General features: G+C 40.9%; 2 protein-coding genes across 3 annotated transcripts in view; one reads left to right on the forward strand and one right to left on the reverse strand.

Moving 5' to 3' along the window:
• Positions 1 to 6,887: 6,887 nt before the first annotated feature.
• PRR33 (proline rich 33) lies at positions 6,888 to 12,909 on the forward strand. The gene is made up of 2 exons (XM_075837623.1): positions 6,888 to 6,962; positions 11,192 to 12,909. Exon 2 carries the CDS (start codon positions 11,200 to 11,202, stop codon positions 12,832 to 12,834), a length of 1,635 nt encoding a protein of 544 aa, XP_075693738.1. The 5' UTR covers positions 6,888 to 6,962; positions 11,192 to 11,199; the 3' UTR covers positions 12,835 to 12,909.
• LSP1 (lymphocyte specific protein 1) overlaps positions 9,408 to 20,768 on the reverse strand; it is a 59,156-nt gene continuing 47,795 nt past the window's right edge. For both annotated transcript variants that reach the window (XM_075837626.1, XM_075837627.1), the window contains exons 12-13: positions 16,666 to 16,744; positions 9,408 to 10,052 (exon numbers count right to left, since the gene is read on the reverse strand). In XM_075837626.1, the coding sequence (XP_075693741.1) occupies positions 16,670 to 16,744 (75 nt within the window). In that variant the 3' untranslated portion in view covers positions 9,408 to 10,052; positions 16,666 to 16,669. The remainder of the gene's footprint in view (positions 10,053 to 16,665; positions 16,745 to 20,768) is intronic.

Below are 20,768 nucleotides of genomic sequence, written 5' to 3' on the forward strand. Positions count from 1 at the left end.
AGGGACACTCCCTTTAACAGTCATCTTTATGTTGTCAAATTGAGCGGGTAGAGATGTTGTTCCAAAATGTTCCTAGTAATTACTGATTAAATGTTTCAATTGTTGGCTATACCTCAACTTACCACCTAACCACAGAGTGACATCATGCCACCATGTATGATGATGTCATTCTGTATGGAATCTATATACGGTATTAGTGAGATAGCTCATGTGATCCCATTATTGTGCAGTGAGCATGGTATGTCATTGTATCTTTTGCACAGGTCGTTTATAAAAGAGCCTGGCATATAGGTATGAACCCCTATAGCACCACTTGTCCCTATGTTCTAGTATATCAGTGATCTGCTTGGCTGTAGACTATGTGTAACTGATTGGTATAGTTTAATTCCTCTTAGAGCAGTAACATGGGAAAAAATATTTCATTCCAAAGAAAGTTTGATTGACTTTGTTGCCTCTCATGGACAAGGAAGATCTGCAGCGTTTGGGACATATGCACTGTTCACACACAGACCAGCAGGTGGCGATAGAGATCATGTTAGTAAGAGAAGTTATAGAGCAGATGAATATAAAACTATGTGCTGAAGTTTGGCCTAAATGACAGCAGGTAAAGAAAGATGCACTTCAGTACACTGATGATCTAGCTAGAAAAAAAGGTTATCAGTGATCAGACGGCAAAAGTACACAACACAAGAAGAGAAGGGATGAGTGGTCATTAGTCAAAGATAGGATCAGTCTGGTTATCTGGGTTTGGAAATAAGACCATGACTAGAGTAAGAAAGTATAAAGAACAAGTTACGGTAGCAGACGGGTTTATTACTAGTATCCTTCGAGCACAGAAGATCATAGTGAATAAATGAGAAAATACAGATGCAGTAGAACTGTGCTTGTCATTGATCTGGTTCTTTTACGCACATAATAAGTATCTGTCTCTATGATAAGGCAATATGTTTTCTTGTACTTGGAAATCAACAGTAAGTAATATCCAAAAAATGCAGCTTTGCCAAATGACAAATTCAGCTCTGCTACATCCGTATTAATTGAAAAGTAGGAAACAAGGAAATGTTAACAGGAAATTATTGCATAGAAATAGAATTAGGCAAAGAAAAATAAAATAACTACCCACCATAACCAATCAGATCCCAGCTCTCATTTCCTTATACAGGTAAAATACCAAAAGCAGTGATCTGATTGGCTATTGGGGGCCAATCTTCCAATTTTTTTGCAGTCGTTTTTGTAAATGAGCTATTATTGTATTCACAGACATTAGAGCAGATTATTAAATGATCTGATTCATGGTGGCCAGGATTTTGGATATCCTGTGGTCACTCATGTATAGGACATGTCTGAGAATATTTCTGATTAATACATATAAAGCATGTCTAAGTTATGACTACAGCATAGTGATGTAGGAGTGGGAATAGAACAGAACCTACACCAGTAACAATTTGAAGGCTACCTCCACCCAAAATGACTGAATGAGTATAACAAAATACAAATATCATCTGAGGGATATGGATCCCTCAACCAATAAGCCAGAAGTGATTCAGGGCTGAGCTGCAATACCACCCACTGCCCATGGACAAGAGTGGCGCCAATAGTGGAAAAATAGCAAACGCTTTGTTCTAATCTTATCCATCCATTATTTATTTTTACCGAAAGTACCCTAAGGCCCCATGCACACGACCGTAATTTTGATATGCATTTATGGACCGTAATACTGATCCATTCATTTCTATGGCCAGTATATTTACGGGAAGGTGTCCAGGCCATAGAAAGCATCCGTAAGAAATAAGGAAAAAACGTTATAATGGGAGGACGGGGAGCGGGTGACTGGCTACGGTCGTCTGCTGGGGGTCTTTAATAAGTGAATCATCTATTTTGGGTGGAGCAAGAAGTAAGTATATTATATATGAAGTAAAATGAGATCAGTACTGTACTCACCCTCCACCTGATCACTGAAAGATGGTGGAAAAGAGACACATCACAAAGGATAGGAAAAAAAACAAGAAAAAAAATCTGTTATTTTATATTTAACTAATAGTCACTGAATGGAACAAAATATTTTCTTTGTGTTTAACTTTTTGTGTAAACATCACCGATATTCCCCCAATAATATAAACTAAATCTCCTGAATTAGATAGATAGATAGATAGATAGACAGACAGACAGACAGACAGACAGACAGACAGACAGATAGATAGATAGATAGATAGATAGATAGATAGATAGATAGATAGATAGATAGATAGATAGATAGATAGATGATAGATAGATAGATAGATAGATAGATAGATAGATAGATAGATAGATAGATAGATAGATAGATAGATAGATAGATAGATGATAGATAGATAGATAGATAGATAGATAGATAGATAGATAGATAGATAGATGATAGATAGATAGATAGATAGATAGATAGATAGATAGATAGATAGATAGATAGATAGATAGATAGAATCCAAAAATCAGGCAGCACTCCAAGGTATAAGCAAAGTAGAAAAAGGTGCTTTATTGGCCCATATACACACACAACGTTTCAGCTCAACACAGGAGCCTTTCTCAAGTGTGTTGAGCTGAAACGTTGTGTGTGTATATGGGCCAATAAAGCACCTTTTTCTACTTTGCTTATACCTTGGAGTGCTGCCTGATTTTTGGATTCTACTACAGCAGGTTTGTTAGCCCTGACCTTGGCAGGTCGGCACCCATCCATGATTCACAAGGCTGTGCGGCTGACATTGTATTTGGACTATAGATAGATAGATAGATAGATAGATAGATAGATAGATAGATAGATAGATAGATAGATAGATAGATAGATAGATAGATAGATAGATATGGGATAAATGGATAGATATGGAATAGATAAATAAATAATATGGGGATAGATAAATAGAGAATATAGGAATAAATAGATAAATAATATAGGGATAGATAGGGCTCATTCAGACGAGCGTGTATCTGGTCTGTGTGACTGCCGTTAAAACAACGGCCGTCACACGGACTCATGTACTTCAATGGGACCGTTCACACGACCGTTGTTTTAACGGAGCATGTGAAGGATCCGTGAAAAAATAGGACATGTCCTCATTTTTTGCGCTTCACGCATCCCTCCATAGACTCTAGTCTATGGGGAATCCGTGATGACGCGTCCTGCATGTGGGCAGCAGGGCACCTCGGGCACCTCGGGCATAGAAACCTGCAGTTTTTCACGTCCGAGGTTGGCTACGTTCGTCTGAATGTAGCCTTAGTGTATGAGTGTCTGATGATGTCATTACAGCGGCTGGTCAGCTTTTAGATAAATACTATGGTAAATATCTACTTTATTTACGTAAGAAAACATGAATCGTCAGCAGCCTTATTATAGGATACTTACACTTCCTCTGTGTCAGACATGGTGGCTTTTGGTCGGCTGGAAAACAAACAGAATAAATTAGGACTGTGAGAACTTGTTGAAAGCTTTAACCATAACCAAGCCAGTGGCTGCATTTAGATATATACTTGACAACTCATGGCCCCTCATAATGGTTCGTCTGAAAAAATGTCTCATTTGTACGACTTAAAGGCTATGTAAACCTTTGAACGCTTTTTTTCACATTATATATTAGAACAGTCCAACATGCTTGAGAAAGGTCCCATTTTTTTTATTTTTTTTAAATGCCTTGAAAAGTTTTCATAGTTTTTAAGTATATGACCCAAAGGGCATTTACCACCATGAAAATGTTTATATGTGAGCCACACTATTACTATGAAACCCAGTATTGTATAGTTATATATTTGCAAATAGACATGTATAGACCACCATGTACTGATGCTTACTTGTACAATATCCATATTCTGCAAATCCCAAACCACCGGACATAGTAACTCACCAAAGACCATATGTACAACATTAAAGGGACTGTCACTAGATTTTAGGGAACTAAACCACCAACATGTCACCATGCTGTTGGGGTTTAGCGTCCTAAGCATGTTCCTCCCAAAACTGTTCATTTTAAATTTTTATCTAAAAATAAGTTATAATACAGTGTTATTATACATAGTGACAGGTCCCCTTTAAGTGCAGCATTAACTGATTATATGTAAATCGTAATTTTTTTTTTCCGAACCATTCACCATAATCCATGCACATATTTGTAGTAGAAGACAAGATGGCAATGTCAGTCCATAGCTTAATTTAGGCTTGCACCCTGTAAGGAAAACTTGGGAGCCCAGTACTGCTGCCTGCGTGACTCAGATGTTACATGAGATGGTAAAGAGAGGCGGGCTGGGACGAGGCAGGAGACAACTGGGCATTCTTGGCTATTTTAGGACCCCTGGGAATGTCCTTTAAAGGTGCTTTGGACCTGAGAGAAGAGCCATTTCTCAGACATTTTATAGACAGGATTGACTTTAAAGTTGTCTCCTAAATCCATGCATAGAGAAGTCCCCGGCTGTTAATAGTATCTACATAAAATAAAGATCTTCTACTGAGATTATTCCTCTCATATTTTGCCTTGTAATCACATTTCCTCTTATACCGTCTAGATAAGGGCTTAGAAGAACTGACCTACGTGTGAAGATGTGAGGACTTCTGAAGGCCAGTAGATCCCTTCTGTCAGTGTGACACCTCCCAATGACAGCTGGTACCAATTACTTCTAACCAACCTGTTCTCCATACATCACCCTGTCAGGCATCCGGGTCACATAAAACAACTATCCATGCAACTCCGAAATAATAAATATAGAATACAATAGCACCTGTCTCGTGTGGCCTACCCGACACATACCACCCCTAGCATTCCCCGTGTAGCATTGCTTCTACTGTATATTCAATACGTAAGGATAGCGCGGTGACTATTTTTAGAAATGACACACATACTCAGACCATAATCTCTGGATTAACCAGGAGTGTGTCCTTCCCTTCTGATCGTGAGATAGAAGATCATTTTCTTTTATTTGAACCACCTCAGTACATGTGACGATACGTATAATGTCAGAATGCTTGTCAAGGATGATATCATAAGAACCAGACAGAACATTAGTAAAGACTTCAAGTACGGCTTCAAGTTCTAGAGAAATTATTAGTTTAAAAACTTTTCTGGTAATTATCTTGCAATCCAAAAAGCCTGGGTTCCTGTAAAGGCCTACACAGTGGATATGGGCGGATGGATAGATAGATAGATAGATAGATAGATAGATAGATAGATAGATAGATAGATAGATAGATAGATAGATAGATAGATAGATAGATAGATAGATAGATAGATAGATAGATAGATAGATAGATAGATGTGAGGTAGATATTAGATAGATAGATAGATAGATAGATAGATAGATAGATAGATAGATAGATAGATAGATAGATAGATAGATAGATAGATAGATAGATAGATAAAATATTGATTAAAAATACTATCTAGTCATATAGATATGGGATATTCACACTCCTGGCAGTATTATGAGGCGGCACTCTCAGGTGGCACCCAGCACAAAGCTGGACTACTGCCAGGTGACATTAATGACATCAGTCCTGCATTCTCTGGATTAGCCTGGATTCCTGATCTCTCCTGTACTGGATTTTGCCAGGGGATTAAAAATGTGATCTTTCTAATAAAGTGAAGTATAACAGTGTCATTCTGCTCTATTTGCTGTTAGTGGAAATCCAGGCTATGACCTTGGCTATTCCGTTGTACCAGGCATTACAGTTTTGTGAACCTTTTGTAGTTCTGCACTATATTTAATAGAAATTCTACACAATGACATATTTGACTAAAACTGATGAAGAACCTGTTGGTACATAAAGTATTACAAGTCCCCAATATACTGTGTAGTCCTTAGTATCACCTCCCCAATCTTTATACTAGTGATGCTTCCCCATAGTTGAGGGTTATCCTTCAATCCCCCCTCACCCTTCTCTTACCTGAGACAGGAGAGCAGAGAGCAGCACTGGGGGTCGGAGCAGTTGTGAGACTTTTCAATCACCCCCCGGCCTGGTTATGTCTTGCAATTATACCGAAATGTGATCTGTACCCCAACGGGATTGGACACTCTCTGGGGGGGGTGAGGAGTGGCAGGCACTGGGGGCAGGACAAGTGTAGGAACAGCTGCTTAACACAGGTTATAGGGGAGGGGGCACACTTGGGTTTAAGCTCAACTTACTCACTAATTATAGACCAAGCAGGACAGCAGAATTTGGTGATGTTCCCTTGTGTGTATGTGTGTGGGGTGCTGTTAAATTAAGAAGACCACCTTCATGTTGGGGGCGGCGTACACTGGGGTATTCATTTTTAGCTGAATTCCATCATTAAAAGGACAGAAAATCCAGAATACAAAGTCATATAAATGTCTCACAATTGTCTCATTGATGAATTGCTTTTTCTATATAAATTACATATAAAATATGACAATGACTTGGAATATCGACCTTCTTCTGTATCCTTAAAAATTTACCAGGTCCCCAATATGTATTAGTTCTAAGTGCAAAAAACTTGTACTTCAATGTAAATATGCTTTACTGGGTGATGACATTAAGAGTCTTTCTATACATTCACAGAAGAGTGAGGCAATATTGAAAAAGTTTTAATAAAAATATTGTATAATTAAACTTTATTTCTCAATTATTTCAGTTTCATTATAATATGGAACAATTCACGTTCTACGGTGATAACCGCTCTGAAGAATTCTACATATGATGTACATCCATGTATTAGAAATGTATTAAAAAAAACATTTCTAAGAAATACATTTGGCATTGTCAAGTAGCTGATGTAACTTGTGAACTTTTCTGGACAGTAGGGGGGGCCAGAGTCCTACATGAAACAGTGGGTGTTCCCCTCCCCTTGACCTTTTCTGAGCCCCCCTTCTTCCCCCCCAGGTTCGGAGTTTTGCTGCTCCAGGTATGGGGGTCGTTTTCTTCCAGTCTCAGACGGCAGAAGGGAGCTGGCCGCAGCTGCTGGACACCTGCTAACGTCTTTGAACAGGTAAATAAATAAAAAGGGGGTGCATCAACAATTAGGGTGGTGAATTAATAATCTGAGAATTTATACTTAATTAAAAGATCGTTGTGCAAAAAAAAAAAAAGTCAATTAATTACAATGGTAATTGGTGGAGTTGTGGCAGTGAAAGGGTTAATTGTCAGTGTACTTAAAAATGTGTCTATTTAAATGTAACGACAGATAGATGAGTGTGGATCAGAATTTTACACTGAGCTTCATGTAAATCAAATTCAAATCTGATACATGCTGAAAACCATCCAGATTATATATATATACATATAGTTTATACCAAGAGCGGACTTGTTATTGGTGCATCCGGCGAAGCTTCCAAGGGGCCCAGTAGGTAGGGGGGCCCACTGTCACCTTCAAGTAGTGCCCTACTGTCTATGAGATTGCATGTAAATGTCTGAGCTAATGAATTTCATAGTTTACAATTACTGGTGGGTTGTTAGAGAGACATAAGGGGGAGATCTATGATGAGATATTGGGGGGCAAGGGGCCCATACACTGTTCTTGCCCAGGGCCCTTAGCTGTCTGTGTCCGCTACTGATTTATACTTCAGTTATGCTTGCTGGTCTGTAACTGTGAATGGTATTATAGTGTTATTTTAAAGATAATCCCACAGATTACCAGCCCTTGCTACTGTTGGAATATCTGGATGTATTCTGTCATGTAGATATCATTGGACTTGAATATCCCAAATGTCCACTATTTATCCTCCTAAAGGCCGAATCCACTTTCTAAATCAAGTATCACCTTTTGATTTGGATATCACCTAACAGCTCCGACTGGAAAATGATTTGTATCCTAAGAGGACATACAAGTCCGATCCAATTAGGAGCCCCGTTGGTCACGTGACCATAGGTCTAGGTCCTATTTTCATGTCTCTTAACATAGAAGACTTGGATTGGGTTACAGTGTGCTAATCTATTTAATGCCCCCTGGGATGTACCTTCTTATGTTTCACAGTGTGTATATATATATATATATATATATATATATATATATATATATATATATGTATGTATAGATATATATATATGTATATATATCTATATATGTATAGATATATATATTTAATTAAAAATAAAAGAAGCAACATTATGTAACCCTATTATGCTGTAAGACCCATGGCTTTTCAGAATGTATTGTTATTCTAAAAGTGACATCATAAGATTTGATGATAGTCGAAAAAAATTATATTTAGTAATTTTCTTTTGGCTCCCACAGGGTTTGTCACCCATCTTTCCTATATTCCTAATTGCCAACTTTGCCGTGTTATGTATTGTTGCATGCCCAGCTTCTAAGTCTCTGCCATTCTGGATTCTAGGAAAGATAGCAGCCATATTGGTTGTCACCAGGCATTCTTTAAAACAACTAAGAAATGACTGAATAAAATATTTAGTATCTCGATAGATGAGGGCAACGCCAGGCTTCCTTTCCTGACAGCTACATCGGCAATATCTAACCAATATCTGAGCCACATTGGATAGAATCATGTACGGGAAATATTCCTGGAAATGTATGTGACGTCAGAGTGGGAGGTCTACCAATATATTGCTGCCATTTAGTTATTTCTAACATACTGGTTGTACTTTGCTTAGTATCCAGTACTAAGTGTTCATTGATGTCCCAACTCTATAAAAACACTATAGATACATGAGACCCATAGTTTCCACGTGTTCCCTAACTGTACAGCTTTGGTGCATTGGCTGTTACAATATGGTTTCTACAGTATAGCAACTAGCGGCTGTTATCTTCTTGACACATTTTTTCTCAATCGAAAAAATGTGTGTGTTATAGATTTCCACTCAGATGTCAATTGCCAGGTACACAAAGGGTAGAAAAGACTTAAAGGGGTTGTCCAGTTTGAACAACCCTCAATATTTATCTCATCACTGGGAGCCCCACTGATCGGGAGAACAGGGGTGCCTGACCCCGTTTGACAGCAGTGAGGAGGACATTTAATGGAACGGCTGTCAAGGATGCGTGCTGCTGCTTCATTCAAAGTCTATGGTAATGACGGAAACACCTGTGCTCGGCTGTTTCCATCAGTCCCATAGAGATTCAATGAAGCAGCGGGCACATGCTCGACCCCCGCACCATTCAATTTCCTCCTCATTGTGATTGATAGATGATAATTAAAAAACGTAATAATTAAACAAAATAGAACAGCAGCCAATCAGATTCCAGCTCTCATTCTTCAGATGCCCTTGGGAAAATGAAAGCAGCAGCCTGATTGGTTGTTATGGGCAACTAATCCACACTTCCCTTACACTATTATTTTTTAATAAATCTCCGCAAATGTTTTTTTTTTATTGCAGCATAATAGCAAACATTTTCTAACAATCTGGGATGTATTCAACCATATTTCATTAACCATTATTGTCTCATTAAAAAACACATATAATAAATAAAACATACACGGTATTACATATACGTCTGTATTTTATTTATAAAGCATAAAAAAATTGGTAAAAAAGACCCACTGTGATTGGGTGACTTGGACATCATGTGACTGTTTTTTTTCCTTTGCGGAGTCAGTCAGACGACTGTATACTGATGTGTGCTGTATATTGTAGATGTTGTGCCTAAGTCCAGTTTGTACCTGCAAATATGGACCCAATTATCACTTGTTGGCTTTTACGCTATTGCACCAAATCAGAGAGTAGGAAATTTAATACCGCGGAAAGCTAAAGCAGCACATAAAAAAGTGGATTAAGAAAAATGAGATCTGAAGCTACTAGATCAAGTGTTGACTGTCAGCTGGCCAAGAGATAAGACAATGATGAGGATCCTTGCAATGTTTGTATGAATTAGGGCTCGGCAGTCCTGAATTGGGACTTCAGCTATACACACAATGGTTGGTGAAGCTAGTTCTCCAGAGTGGAGCTGTGTTGTGGCTTATAGCAATTTAATACAAAGATCCAAAAAAGAAACACAGGGCGAAAGCTCAAAGGGTGGAGTTGATGCCTCCGGGTTGAGAGAAGGAAGCAGGACTCCATGTTCCAGCATTAGACAGATGGGTTTTTTGCATGATCTATGTATTATCCTTTCATGTTTCAATACAGAGTTCTAGAAGAGAATTAGAAAGAAAAATGTTATCTAACGTTCACATCGAATGATTATTACTGATTCATGCAATTTCATCATTAAAGAGGCGCTCTAGGCAACACTGATACAAAGCCTGAGGGGGCGGTGCATGACACAGGGATTCTACCTATTTGGTCTTTAGAGCCCTGTGTCATGCACCGCCCCCTCAGTTCCTGCACTAGCCATAACATGGCAAGTCAGTTTTGCCTGTATCGTTCCTTTAACACGAACAATCTTAAAACATACTGGCACATAATACCTATTATATATACTGTACATGATATTATTTATATTTCTTCAAACCCTTTATGACTAGGTGCCAGGGCAAATTACAGCATGAATATAAGAAATAAAGGAAAGATCCTGTTGTTAGATGCTTGCGGTGCTCACACGGGTCGTATTCACTGCAGAAAACTCTGCAGCAAATTTGACCAAGATTCCTGAGGGAATTCCGGCAGAAAGTCTGCACCAAATTGTGTTTGATTTAGTACAGATTTTTGGCCAGATTTTCTGCTGTGTAGAAGAGGAGGGGATTATAAAAAAGATCATTCTCACCTCCTCTGGCGCTCCCGTAATGACACGTCCCTGCTCTCATTGGCTGGTCTCTCTTGAGCCGGCCTCCTCGGATGATGTCTTGTTCCATGTGATGCTGCAGCCTGTGATTGGCTGCAGCGGTCATATGGGACACACCATCATCCAATGAGGCAAGCCAGTGAGAGTAGGAGCATGTCGCTACGGGAGCGCCAGGGGAGGTGATAATGGACTTTTTTATATTTTAAAGTGTAAATATTGTTTTCATTTTCCAGTTGCAGTTTTTGCTGCGGAGATGCAACTTTTGTTGCAGTTTTTCACTTCTGCATTGCACTTAATGGGGAAAATTTGCAAAAAATGCGCAACTATTCGGCAGCATAAATTGACATGCTGCGGATTAAAAAATAATCTTTATGGCCAGCTTTTAGTATCAACCTTGAAGTTGAAGCTATTCCGATGGTACATTGGCATGTTACAGACATAAAAATATTATCTTGTTCTATTTTCTGTAAATTACTATTGTTATGGCATCTTGCAGATGTATTGGATGGAGACAAAAGAAACAGAAACTTTATTTTTTTTTCCACCAGGTTCCATCATGTTGCTTACTGTGACCCCGCTAGAAAATCCAGGCCCTCCTTCCCCTGTTCCTCCACCAACTCCCCCAAAGCCCCGTAAAGACAATGCAAAGCTTCAACGCCTTCTACGGAAAGCTGCAAAGAGAAGTGGGGTACAAGCCTCTCCAACACTGTCAACTAAATCCTTCCGTTCAACTCTCTCTCCTGTCAGTGAAGCGGATTTGGAAATTATCGAATCAGCCGTTCCCCAGAGGAACAAAAAGCCTCTTTCCATTAATCTGCCCCCACGATTTCAGTTCAAGGCAGTAACCCATCGTGTGCCTTCTCCATACCCCAAACAGAAGTTCACCTTCACTGTAAGTGAGCAGCAAAGTCTCAGCCATTATCTGAGTCCAAGCCCGGTTCCTGATACGCCATCACTTCAACCTTTTAGAGCTAGCTCCCCTAATACTCTGTTCCTATATCCACAAGGAGGTAACACCCCTGATCGTTTATCACCAAGGGTCATTGTTAATAGTAGTCCAAGACCTTGCACACCCCAAGCTATGGAAACATCTTCAAAACAACCATTTGTGCCTCACCTTCAGACTTTAACGCCCCCAGCTATAATTGTACATGAGACAAGTGGAAACAACACAGGACCTCTTTCCCCAAATAAAGATGAGGCTATGAACGAAACACAAAATGATGGATGTTCCACACCAAAGTTTGAGGACACAAATTTATCAAAGGGTCCTAGCTGTCCCAGATCTATACCTGATCAGCAGGAGTTCACAATCAAACCCAATGGTTGTAGCTCTAGTTCAGAAAATGAACCAATGCAGCACGTATCTACATCCACAACTTCCGAGATGACAGATAAAAAAGAGATGATACAGGATTTTTCCATGGTTGTGGAGATTCCACACAGTATGATAACTAATAAAACTGGCACAAATATTGTAAATCAGACCATTACTACAGTCAACTCCACAAATGAGTCTAACGGACAGTCTAAAGTTATAATTACAACTCCTCCTGTTGAAGTCATAATTTCTCCAAAAACGATTGGAACTACCCATGTAACCTCAAGTCCAGGCAACTTAACTAATTCAGAAATGGTTTCCAAGTCAGAGGAGTTAACCATCTTAAAACCCCCTGAGAGACCTAAGCCACCTAGGAAGAAGCCAGGCGGAGGATGGGCAAGACTGGTCAAGCACCTTGTGGTTGAGCCAGAAGAGCCTAAATTTCCTGAAACACAACAAGCAGAGAACAAAACTGAGAAATCAGTAGGGGAGAAAAGGGACACTACTGAAGGGACTCAACAAAGCAAAGCAAATCGTGCTAACAAGATGTGGGATGCTTTAATCTACCATATGGCTACAGCAAACAAGGAGCAAGAGAATCCTGGGCAAACGGCTCCCACACCACTTCCTTTTTTCCGCTGCCGTTTGCCCCTTCTCCTGCACAGGCCTCGGTTTGATGCCAGAAAGCTAAAAGAAGCGGCATCACGGCCCCTACGTAGAGTGACGGCTTTCTTCCATAGGAGAGCGGCCGAGAAAGCAACGTCAAGTAGTTTCAACAGGACCGCATCCGGGTGGAGCATTCGAGGGGAGGATGCTGAACAGCAGATAGAGGATGAGAAGAAAGAAATCGATGGTGATATGAAACCGTGAGGGAAGATCACCCTTAACCATCTGCATGCACAACATCCTCTACATAAAGTTTGTTCTATCTAAGCTCTTTTGTATTTCTGTACTATTTTGTGTTATGTTAATTCTGTGACTGTATATTGGTTGTACCATAATTTATACTCTTTATATTAACAGTTTTTTCTCTGGCATGGCAGGTTCTACTAAAAATATTAATGATGGGTACAGTACAAAAAGATAACTGTAAGAAGGTGTAAAAGTGCACATCAGCCAGTAGGGAGCAACAGCCTGGACTTCGGTCCATGTTTTAGTTTTTTTACATGAAAGGCCTATGATGAAAGAAGTAAGCAAAAGAAAATCAGAGCTGTGTGCATGGAGCCGATACGGCAGGGAACAGAGGCTGTACGGCTCCATAGCACAGAGACTGTACTGCCGTCCAGGCTCGGTTGGGTGCCATATATACGGAGCTATTCTCCCCTAGAAGCAATACATTCACAGGATAATACCTCTAAATATATACAGCATCTGATGGAGCATGCCACACGTATGAAATCGGAGGAATATGGAGGTACAGTAACGGCCCCATGCACTACAATGGGAGCCCTATTATGGCTCTGTACAAAACAAAGCTGTAATGTGCCGATGTGTATGAGGCATTAAAGGGGTTGTCCCAAGATTAAAATGTTATCCCCCAACCACAGGATAGATGATAACACGCTGACCAATGGGTGTCCGACCACTGGGACCCCCATCGATCACCAGAACGGGGGTCCCAGTCCTCCGAATGAATGGAGCGGCAGGTCTCGCATGCATTAATTCTCTATCGCACCGCTGGAGATAGCAGAGTACAGTGCTTGGCTATCTCCGGCAGTCCCATAGACAGTGAATGGAGCGGCAGTGCGCATGAGCAACCTGCCACTCCATTCATTTGGAGGAACAGGAGCCATGTTCTGGTGAACGCTGGGGGTCCCAGTGATCGGACCCCAATCGATCAGCATGTTATCACCGATCCTATGGTTAGAGGATAACATTTAATCTTGGGACAACCCCTTTAAGGCGGCCTACACATTAGATTAAAGGGGTTTTCCCATGAAGGACATTTGTGACATATCCACATAACCTATCTCTAGAACGGGGCTCCCTAATCCCCGTTCTAGCTTTTTGTGCTCATGCTGACTCCCGGCCACTTCCTGATTACATAGTCGGAACATGGCCGGGAGCTATAAACAGCGTAACTCGCAGTTACGGAAGCAGTGTAGCATGCTGACATTTATGACATATCCTGTGGATATGTCATAAATTACCTTAATAGGAAAACCCCTTTAACGTTGACCAAACCTGCCAGGATCTGCCAACCATCTGATGTGTTCGGGGGCCTCCTAAGTCTCCCCTGATGGCAGATATCAGGGGAGAGAAGGATCTGGTAGTTAGATCTCAACATGCCTAATTTTTTTGTTCTTATGGGAGATAAGCCGCCACCAGAGCTGTCTGGCACCGGCTTACTGCCCTCTCCCCATTCAGAATATATGTACGCTCGGACAACAATTTTAACCTTAAACGGAAGTAAAGATCTGACGTCATCAGTGTGCCTCATGCTTCATTCTCACCACTGGTTTTAATTGAAGAGATAAGCTTCTTGTAAATACAGTGAAGGAAATAAGTATTTGATACCTTGCTGATTTTGTAAGTTTGCCCACTGTCAAAGACATGAACAGTCTAGAATTTTTAGGCTAGTTTAATTTTACCAGTGAGAGATAGATTGTATAAAAAAAATAAAAGAAAATCACATTGTCAAAATTATATATATTTATTTGCATTGTGCACAGAGAAATAAGTATTTGATCCCTTTGGCAAACAAGACTTAATACTTGGTGGCAAAACCCTTGTTGGCAAGCACAGCAGTCAGACGTTTTTTGTAGTTGATGATGAGGTTTGCACACATGTTAGATGGATTTTTGGCCCTCTCCTCTTTGCAGATCATCTGTAAATCATTAAGATTTCGAGGCTGTCGCTTGGCAACTCGGATCTTGAGCTCCCTCCATAAGTTTTCGATGGGATTAAGGTCTGGAGACTGGCTAGGCCACTCCATGACCTTAATGTGCTTCTTTTTGAGCCACTCCTTTGTTGCCTTGGCTGTATGTTTCGGGTCATTGTCGTGCTGGAAGACCCAGCCACGAGCCATTTTTAATGTCCTGGTGGAGGGAAGGAGGTTGTCACTCAGGATTTGATGGTACATGGCTCCATCCATTCTCCCATTGATGCGGTGAAGTAGTCCTGTGCCCTTAGCAGAGAAACACCCCCAAAACATAATGTTTCCACCTCCATGCTTGACAGTGGGGACGGTGTTCTTTGGGTCATAGGCAGCATTTCTCTTCCTCCAAACACGGCGAGTTGAGTTAATGCCAAAGAGCTCAATTTTAGTCTCATCTGACCACAGCACCTTCTCCCAATCACTCTCAGAATCATCCAGATGTTCATTTGCAAGCTTCAGACGGGCCTGTATATGTGCCTTCTTGAGCAGGGGGACCTTGCAGGCACTGCAGGATTTTAATCCATTAGGCGTAATGTGTTACCAATGGTTTTCTTGGTGACTGTGGTCCCAGCGGCCTTGAAATCATTGACAAGTTCCCCCTGTGTAGTTTTCGGCTGAGCTCTCACCTTCCTCAGGATCAAGGATACCCCACGAGGTGAGATTTTGCATGGAGCCCCAGATCGATGTCGATTGATAGTCATTTTGTATGTCTTCCATTTTCTTACTATTGCACCAACAGTTGTCTCCTTCTCACCCAGCGTCTTACTTATGGTTTTGTAGCCCATTCCAGCCTTGTGCAGGTCTATGATCTTGTCCCGGACATCCTTAGAAAGCTCTTTGGTCTTGCCCATGTTATAGAGGTTAGAGTCAGACTGATTAATTGAGTCTGTGGACAGGAGTCTTTTATACAGGTGACCATTTAGGACAGCTGTCTTTAATGCAGGCACCAAGTTGATTTGGAGCGTGTAACTGGTCTGGAGGAGGCTTAACTCTTAATGGTTGGTAGGGGATCAAATACTTATTTCTCTGTGCACAATGCAAATAAATATATATAATTTTTACTATGTGATTTTCTGTATTTTTTTTAATATAATCTATCTCTCACTGGTAAAATTAACCTAGCCTAAAAATTCTAGACTGTTCATGTCTTTGACAGTGGGCAAACTTACAAAATCAGCAAGGGATCAAATACTTATTTCCTTCACTGTATGTGTTGCCCCCTATAGATGCATGTTCTTATCTTTACTAAACCAATGAACTTAAAGGAACATGTTTTCTGTTCTTTTCAAACGAAAGCTTCCATGGTGGAAAACTTCAGCTGTGTGCCATCAGCAACTAAAATGCTGAAGTTTGCCCATTTTTTGAATGTGTTGGAAGGATAAATTATTAGATTGAAAAGAGGAACGAGAGTCAAGAGGATGAGTAAGGCTATGTTCACACGAAAGATTTTTCATGGGGAAAAATCTGGCGTGAAAATGGCAAGAAACCGCAACAGAAATCCAAAGCTGACCCTCGGAGTTCTGCCATGGTTTTGCAGTAAAAACTGCGGTGTTTCCGCTTGAAGTTTAAAAGCCCTATTCAATGGGTCTAATCTGCCAGAGGTTACCCGATTCAGAAACCGTGTCAAGAAGTGACATGTCATTTTTTTTCGTACTTCTGCCCGCTCAAAATCCCACATCCCCCCCCTCGCCGTATGAACAACAGGGCGGTTTCCCATTGAAGACAATAGAAGGCTTGTTATAAGCGCCTGCCGTGTGAACAAGGTCTGAGAGTTATAAGGAAAGAATGAAGAGAAAGATGCATAGAAGGAGTTTTTAGATTACCTCATCAAGGTTCCTCCATCCTGACCTTCTCATATTTTCCATGTCCAGTTGGAACAAATTTGTATTTTGGCGTCATACTCTATGGGAAAGACCATGTCAAAGGTCAGTCTGGGAGTAAATGTTCTGTTCTTTAACATTTTAAAATAGTATCCTTCAGTGGCTATATAATCATAGTCTAATTCCTGACTTGACTTTTTTTTGTAAAATGATAGCAATTTATTGCGTTTAAAATACCGGATGATTGAAAAGTCTCCATACATAGGAGTCTCCATACATTCTAGGCCTTATCATTTCCAAGTTCCTACATTGGTCACTGTGGTCCTGTGAAGTAGCCTTTGAAACAAGGGCGTATGTACCATAGAGGCAGGACATGCAGCTGCTAAAGGGTTGATCTGTGGGGGTCCGACTCTCGGCTCCCCTGGTGATCAGCTGTTTGAAGGTTCTGCGGTGCCTTTGCACCATTTAAACAATGAGGAGGTTGTGGTGCTCGTACGAGTGACGCGGCCCTTTCAAACAGCTGATCGACGGGGGTGCTGAGAGTCGAACCCCCACTCATCTAATATTGAAGGCTTATCCTGAAGATAGTCATAATTTTTTTTTTTTAAACCTGGATAACCCTTTTAAGTTCCTCAGTCCACTCAATATGGAAAGGAAAAGACAATTATGCTATTAACACTAGTCGGGTTAGCTCATGTTCTCCACTGATGGGAAGAGATGTATCTGTGAGTGAATTCAAAGGAATATCAAGCATTTAATGCATATGTTTTGTAAATGAAGTCTAAGTTTGTGAAAGAAGTGACCATTTTCTCTATGTATGGAGACTTTTAAATCCCTAATAATAATAATAATAAATGTTATGAATAGTTGCTAAATAATAAAACATTATTTAATAAAACTTCTTCAGCTTAAGTCCAAATATATCACAGATAAGTATAAAATTGTAAAGACCACATACAGTATACAAATGTCCAGACATTTACTGGTCTTTATTAGGCTTCGTTCACATCTGCGTTGTTGCATCCGTTCTAATGGATCCGTTCAAATAAAAATAAAAAACTACAGACTGAGGCTCTGTTCACATCTCCGTTTGGGTCCCGTTCTGACGTTCCGTCGGAGGTTTCCGTCAGAACGGGACCCTGAGCAGATACAGATGAAACCAGAGGTTTCCGTCTCCATCACCATTGATGTCTCCGTTTGTTCACCGGATCAGTCGTTTTGCTGGAAGCAATAGAAAAGCAATAGCGTAGTCGACTACGCTATTGCTTTCGGCAAAACGACTAGTCCGGTGCACAAAAGAGGCAAACGGAAACCATGGGCACCGTCTCCGTCACTATTGAAATCAATGGTGACGGAGACGGAAACCTCTGGTTTCCGTCGGTGTCAGTTTGTGTCTGCTCAGGGTCTTGTTCTGACGGAAACCTCTGACGGAACGTCAGAACGGGACCCCAACGCAGATGTGAACAGAGCCTGACTGAATGCAACGGAAGTTAAGGGCTGGTTCACATCAGCGTTCGCTTTCCGTTCCGAGGTTCCGTCAGAGGTTTCCGTCGTGGAACCCCGCAACGGAAAGTCAAACGGAAACCACAGCTTCCGTTTGCATAACCATTGATATCAATGGTGACAGAGACATTGCCAATGGTTTACGTTTGTCACCGTTCCGGCAGGTTTCCGTTTTTTCGACGGAATCAATAGCGCAGTTGACTGATGCGAATGGTAACAATTTCTGTACATCACTGTAGAATATTTTGGCGCTATATAAGCAACGAAAAGAAATACATTCATGGAAACTAGTTCAAAGAAAATGTAAGGGTATGTGCACACACGAAAATAAAAAACTTCTGAAAATACGGAGCTGTTTTCAAGGGAAAACAGCTCCTGATTTTCAGACGTTTTTTAATCAAAGTTGCATTTTTCGACGTTTTGGAGTGTTTTTCTATAGAGTCTATGAGAAACGGCACCAAAAACAGCTGAAGAAGTGACATGCACGTCTTTTTCGCAGCCGTTTTTTTATGGGCCCATATTGAAAAATGGACGCGTAAAAAACGCCCCGTCGGAACAGAACGCCGTTTTTCCCATTGAAATCAATGGGCAGATGTTTCGAAGCGTTCTGCTTCCGATTTTTCAGCCATTTTTCGGGACGTTTACGGCCCGAAGCATGGCCGAAAACACTCCGTGTGAACATACCCTATACCAATATATTTTTTTTCTAATGCCGGATAAAAAACAAAAGCAGTTGTGATTGGTTGCTTTGGACACCCTCCACTTTTTGTCTGAAATAGTTTTCCTAAATAAAGAACATTGGGCCTCAGGTATAAAATCAAGTGCAGACAAAAAAGATGCATAAAGAACCCAATCAGATTGCTTCTTGTAATTTACTAATTTGCCTTCGATCAACAAAAGCTGAAATCTGATTATTTTATTTCTGTTTAGAATTGAGGGGTAATTCAACCCAAAACAAAGCCCTACCTCTTGCTCTGCTTACAAGGTCTTTTGAAAACATAGTAGAAGGATATGTTCATACAGGGCGGATATGCTGTATAAAATTACACAGCGTATCCGCCCTGGACGACGCAGGGAATTCCGGACGAAAAACCGCACCACATTGTGGTGCAGTTTTTTGTCCAGAATGTCCGCTGCGGAAAATAGCAGGTAAAAAAAAGCTCATACTTACCCATAGCCATGGCGACGCGTTCCTCTGACGTCCTGCAGTCCGGCCTCCTTGGATGACACTTCATTCCATGTGACCGCTGCAGCCTGTAATTGGCTGCAGCAGTCACATGGGATGAAACGTCATCCCTGGAGGCCGGGCTAGATGCAGGAGAAGAGAGATCTGGGTAAGTATGAGATTATTTTTTTTGGAGTTGCGTTTTTTTATGCCTGAATCCGCCATGAAAATCGCAACCTCTGCTATTTATTGCGGGTTTCACCTGTCCAATGAATTCAATGGGGTAAAACCGCAACAGGAAACCAGCGATTCTGCAACATAATTGACATGCTGTGGATTAAAAAAAACGGACCGCAGGCCAATTTAAGAATGTTTTTTTCGGCAGGTTTTTGCAGCGTGTGGATGAAATTTGTTCAAATCTCATCCACTTTGCTGCTACTGCAATATTTTGTGTAAAATCTTCAGTATTTATGCTACGTGTGAACCCGGCCTAACAGTCAGTTATTTTTCTATTTTGTACATACACCAATTTGTTCCATTTTGGGTAAAACAGTTAACACTCACTTTAATGTGTATAGTAAGATGACACATGTAAATGATGTCTATATTGTCATAATCCATCTACATTTCTGATATTAGCTACATGCATGACTTTAATCATCCACAGTAACCCTTTGTTAGCAAGCACCAGGACCGGAGTGGGGATGAGTAAGCTCTATAATTATTGGTTACGCGTCTTTTCTGTTCAGGTGATACTTTTGTTCTTTATTAGGTAAGAGAACACATGCACGCTTGGCATGTGCATGGTGGATTCGGGAGAAATAGCTGTCGACCGAACAAAATATATGGCCTGCCTTACCCTCTCCAAGTAGATGATGAAATTGGACAGTGGTGGCTTGTTGGTGCCCCTTGGAACACAGCACCCAAGGCACATGTCCAGCCAGCCCCTTCCTATCTGTTCTTAGGCTTAAGGATTATTGTAATCAGAGCAAAAGGGAGAACCATGTGCTAGACAACCTGACAATAGTGTGGAACTATATATTTTGACTGATTGGCACATGGGATTTATGGAGCGATGGGGTATTTATGACTTGCACATACCCTTTAAAGGGATTGCCCAGGCACGGGGCAGTTTTTCTTACTGATGATCCATCCACAGGATAGGTCATCAGTATATGATCGGTGGGAGTCTGACACCCAGACCCCGTACCAATTAACTTTTCCGGCAGCTGCCAGCACTGGATGTTATGCAGTGGTCGGTGTTCTGAAGCTGCTCTGCCGCTATACTGTGGACTGGAGCCATCTTCCGACACCGACCACTGCACAACATCCAGTGCCTGGAGGCAGCCGCAACAGCTGATTGGTGCAGGGTCGGGGTGTCGGACCCCCACTGATCATATACTGATGACCTATCCTGTGGATGTAAGAATTGAGAACA

Source organism: Rhinoderma darwinii, chromosome 9, assembly GCF_050947455.1.
Source record: "Rhinoderma darwinii isolate aRhiDar2 chromosome 9, aRhiDar2.hap1, whole genome shotgun sequence".
Lineage (NCBI taxonomy): Eukaryota > Metazoa > Chordata > Amphibia > Anura > Rhinodermatidae > Rhinoderma > Rhinoderma darwinii.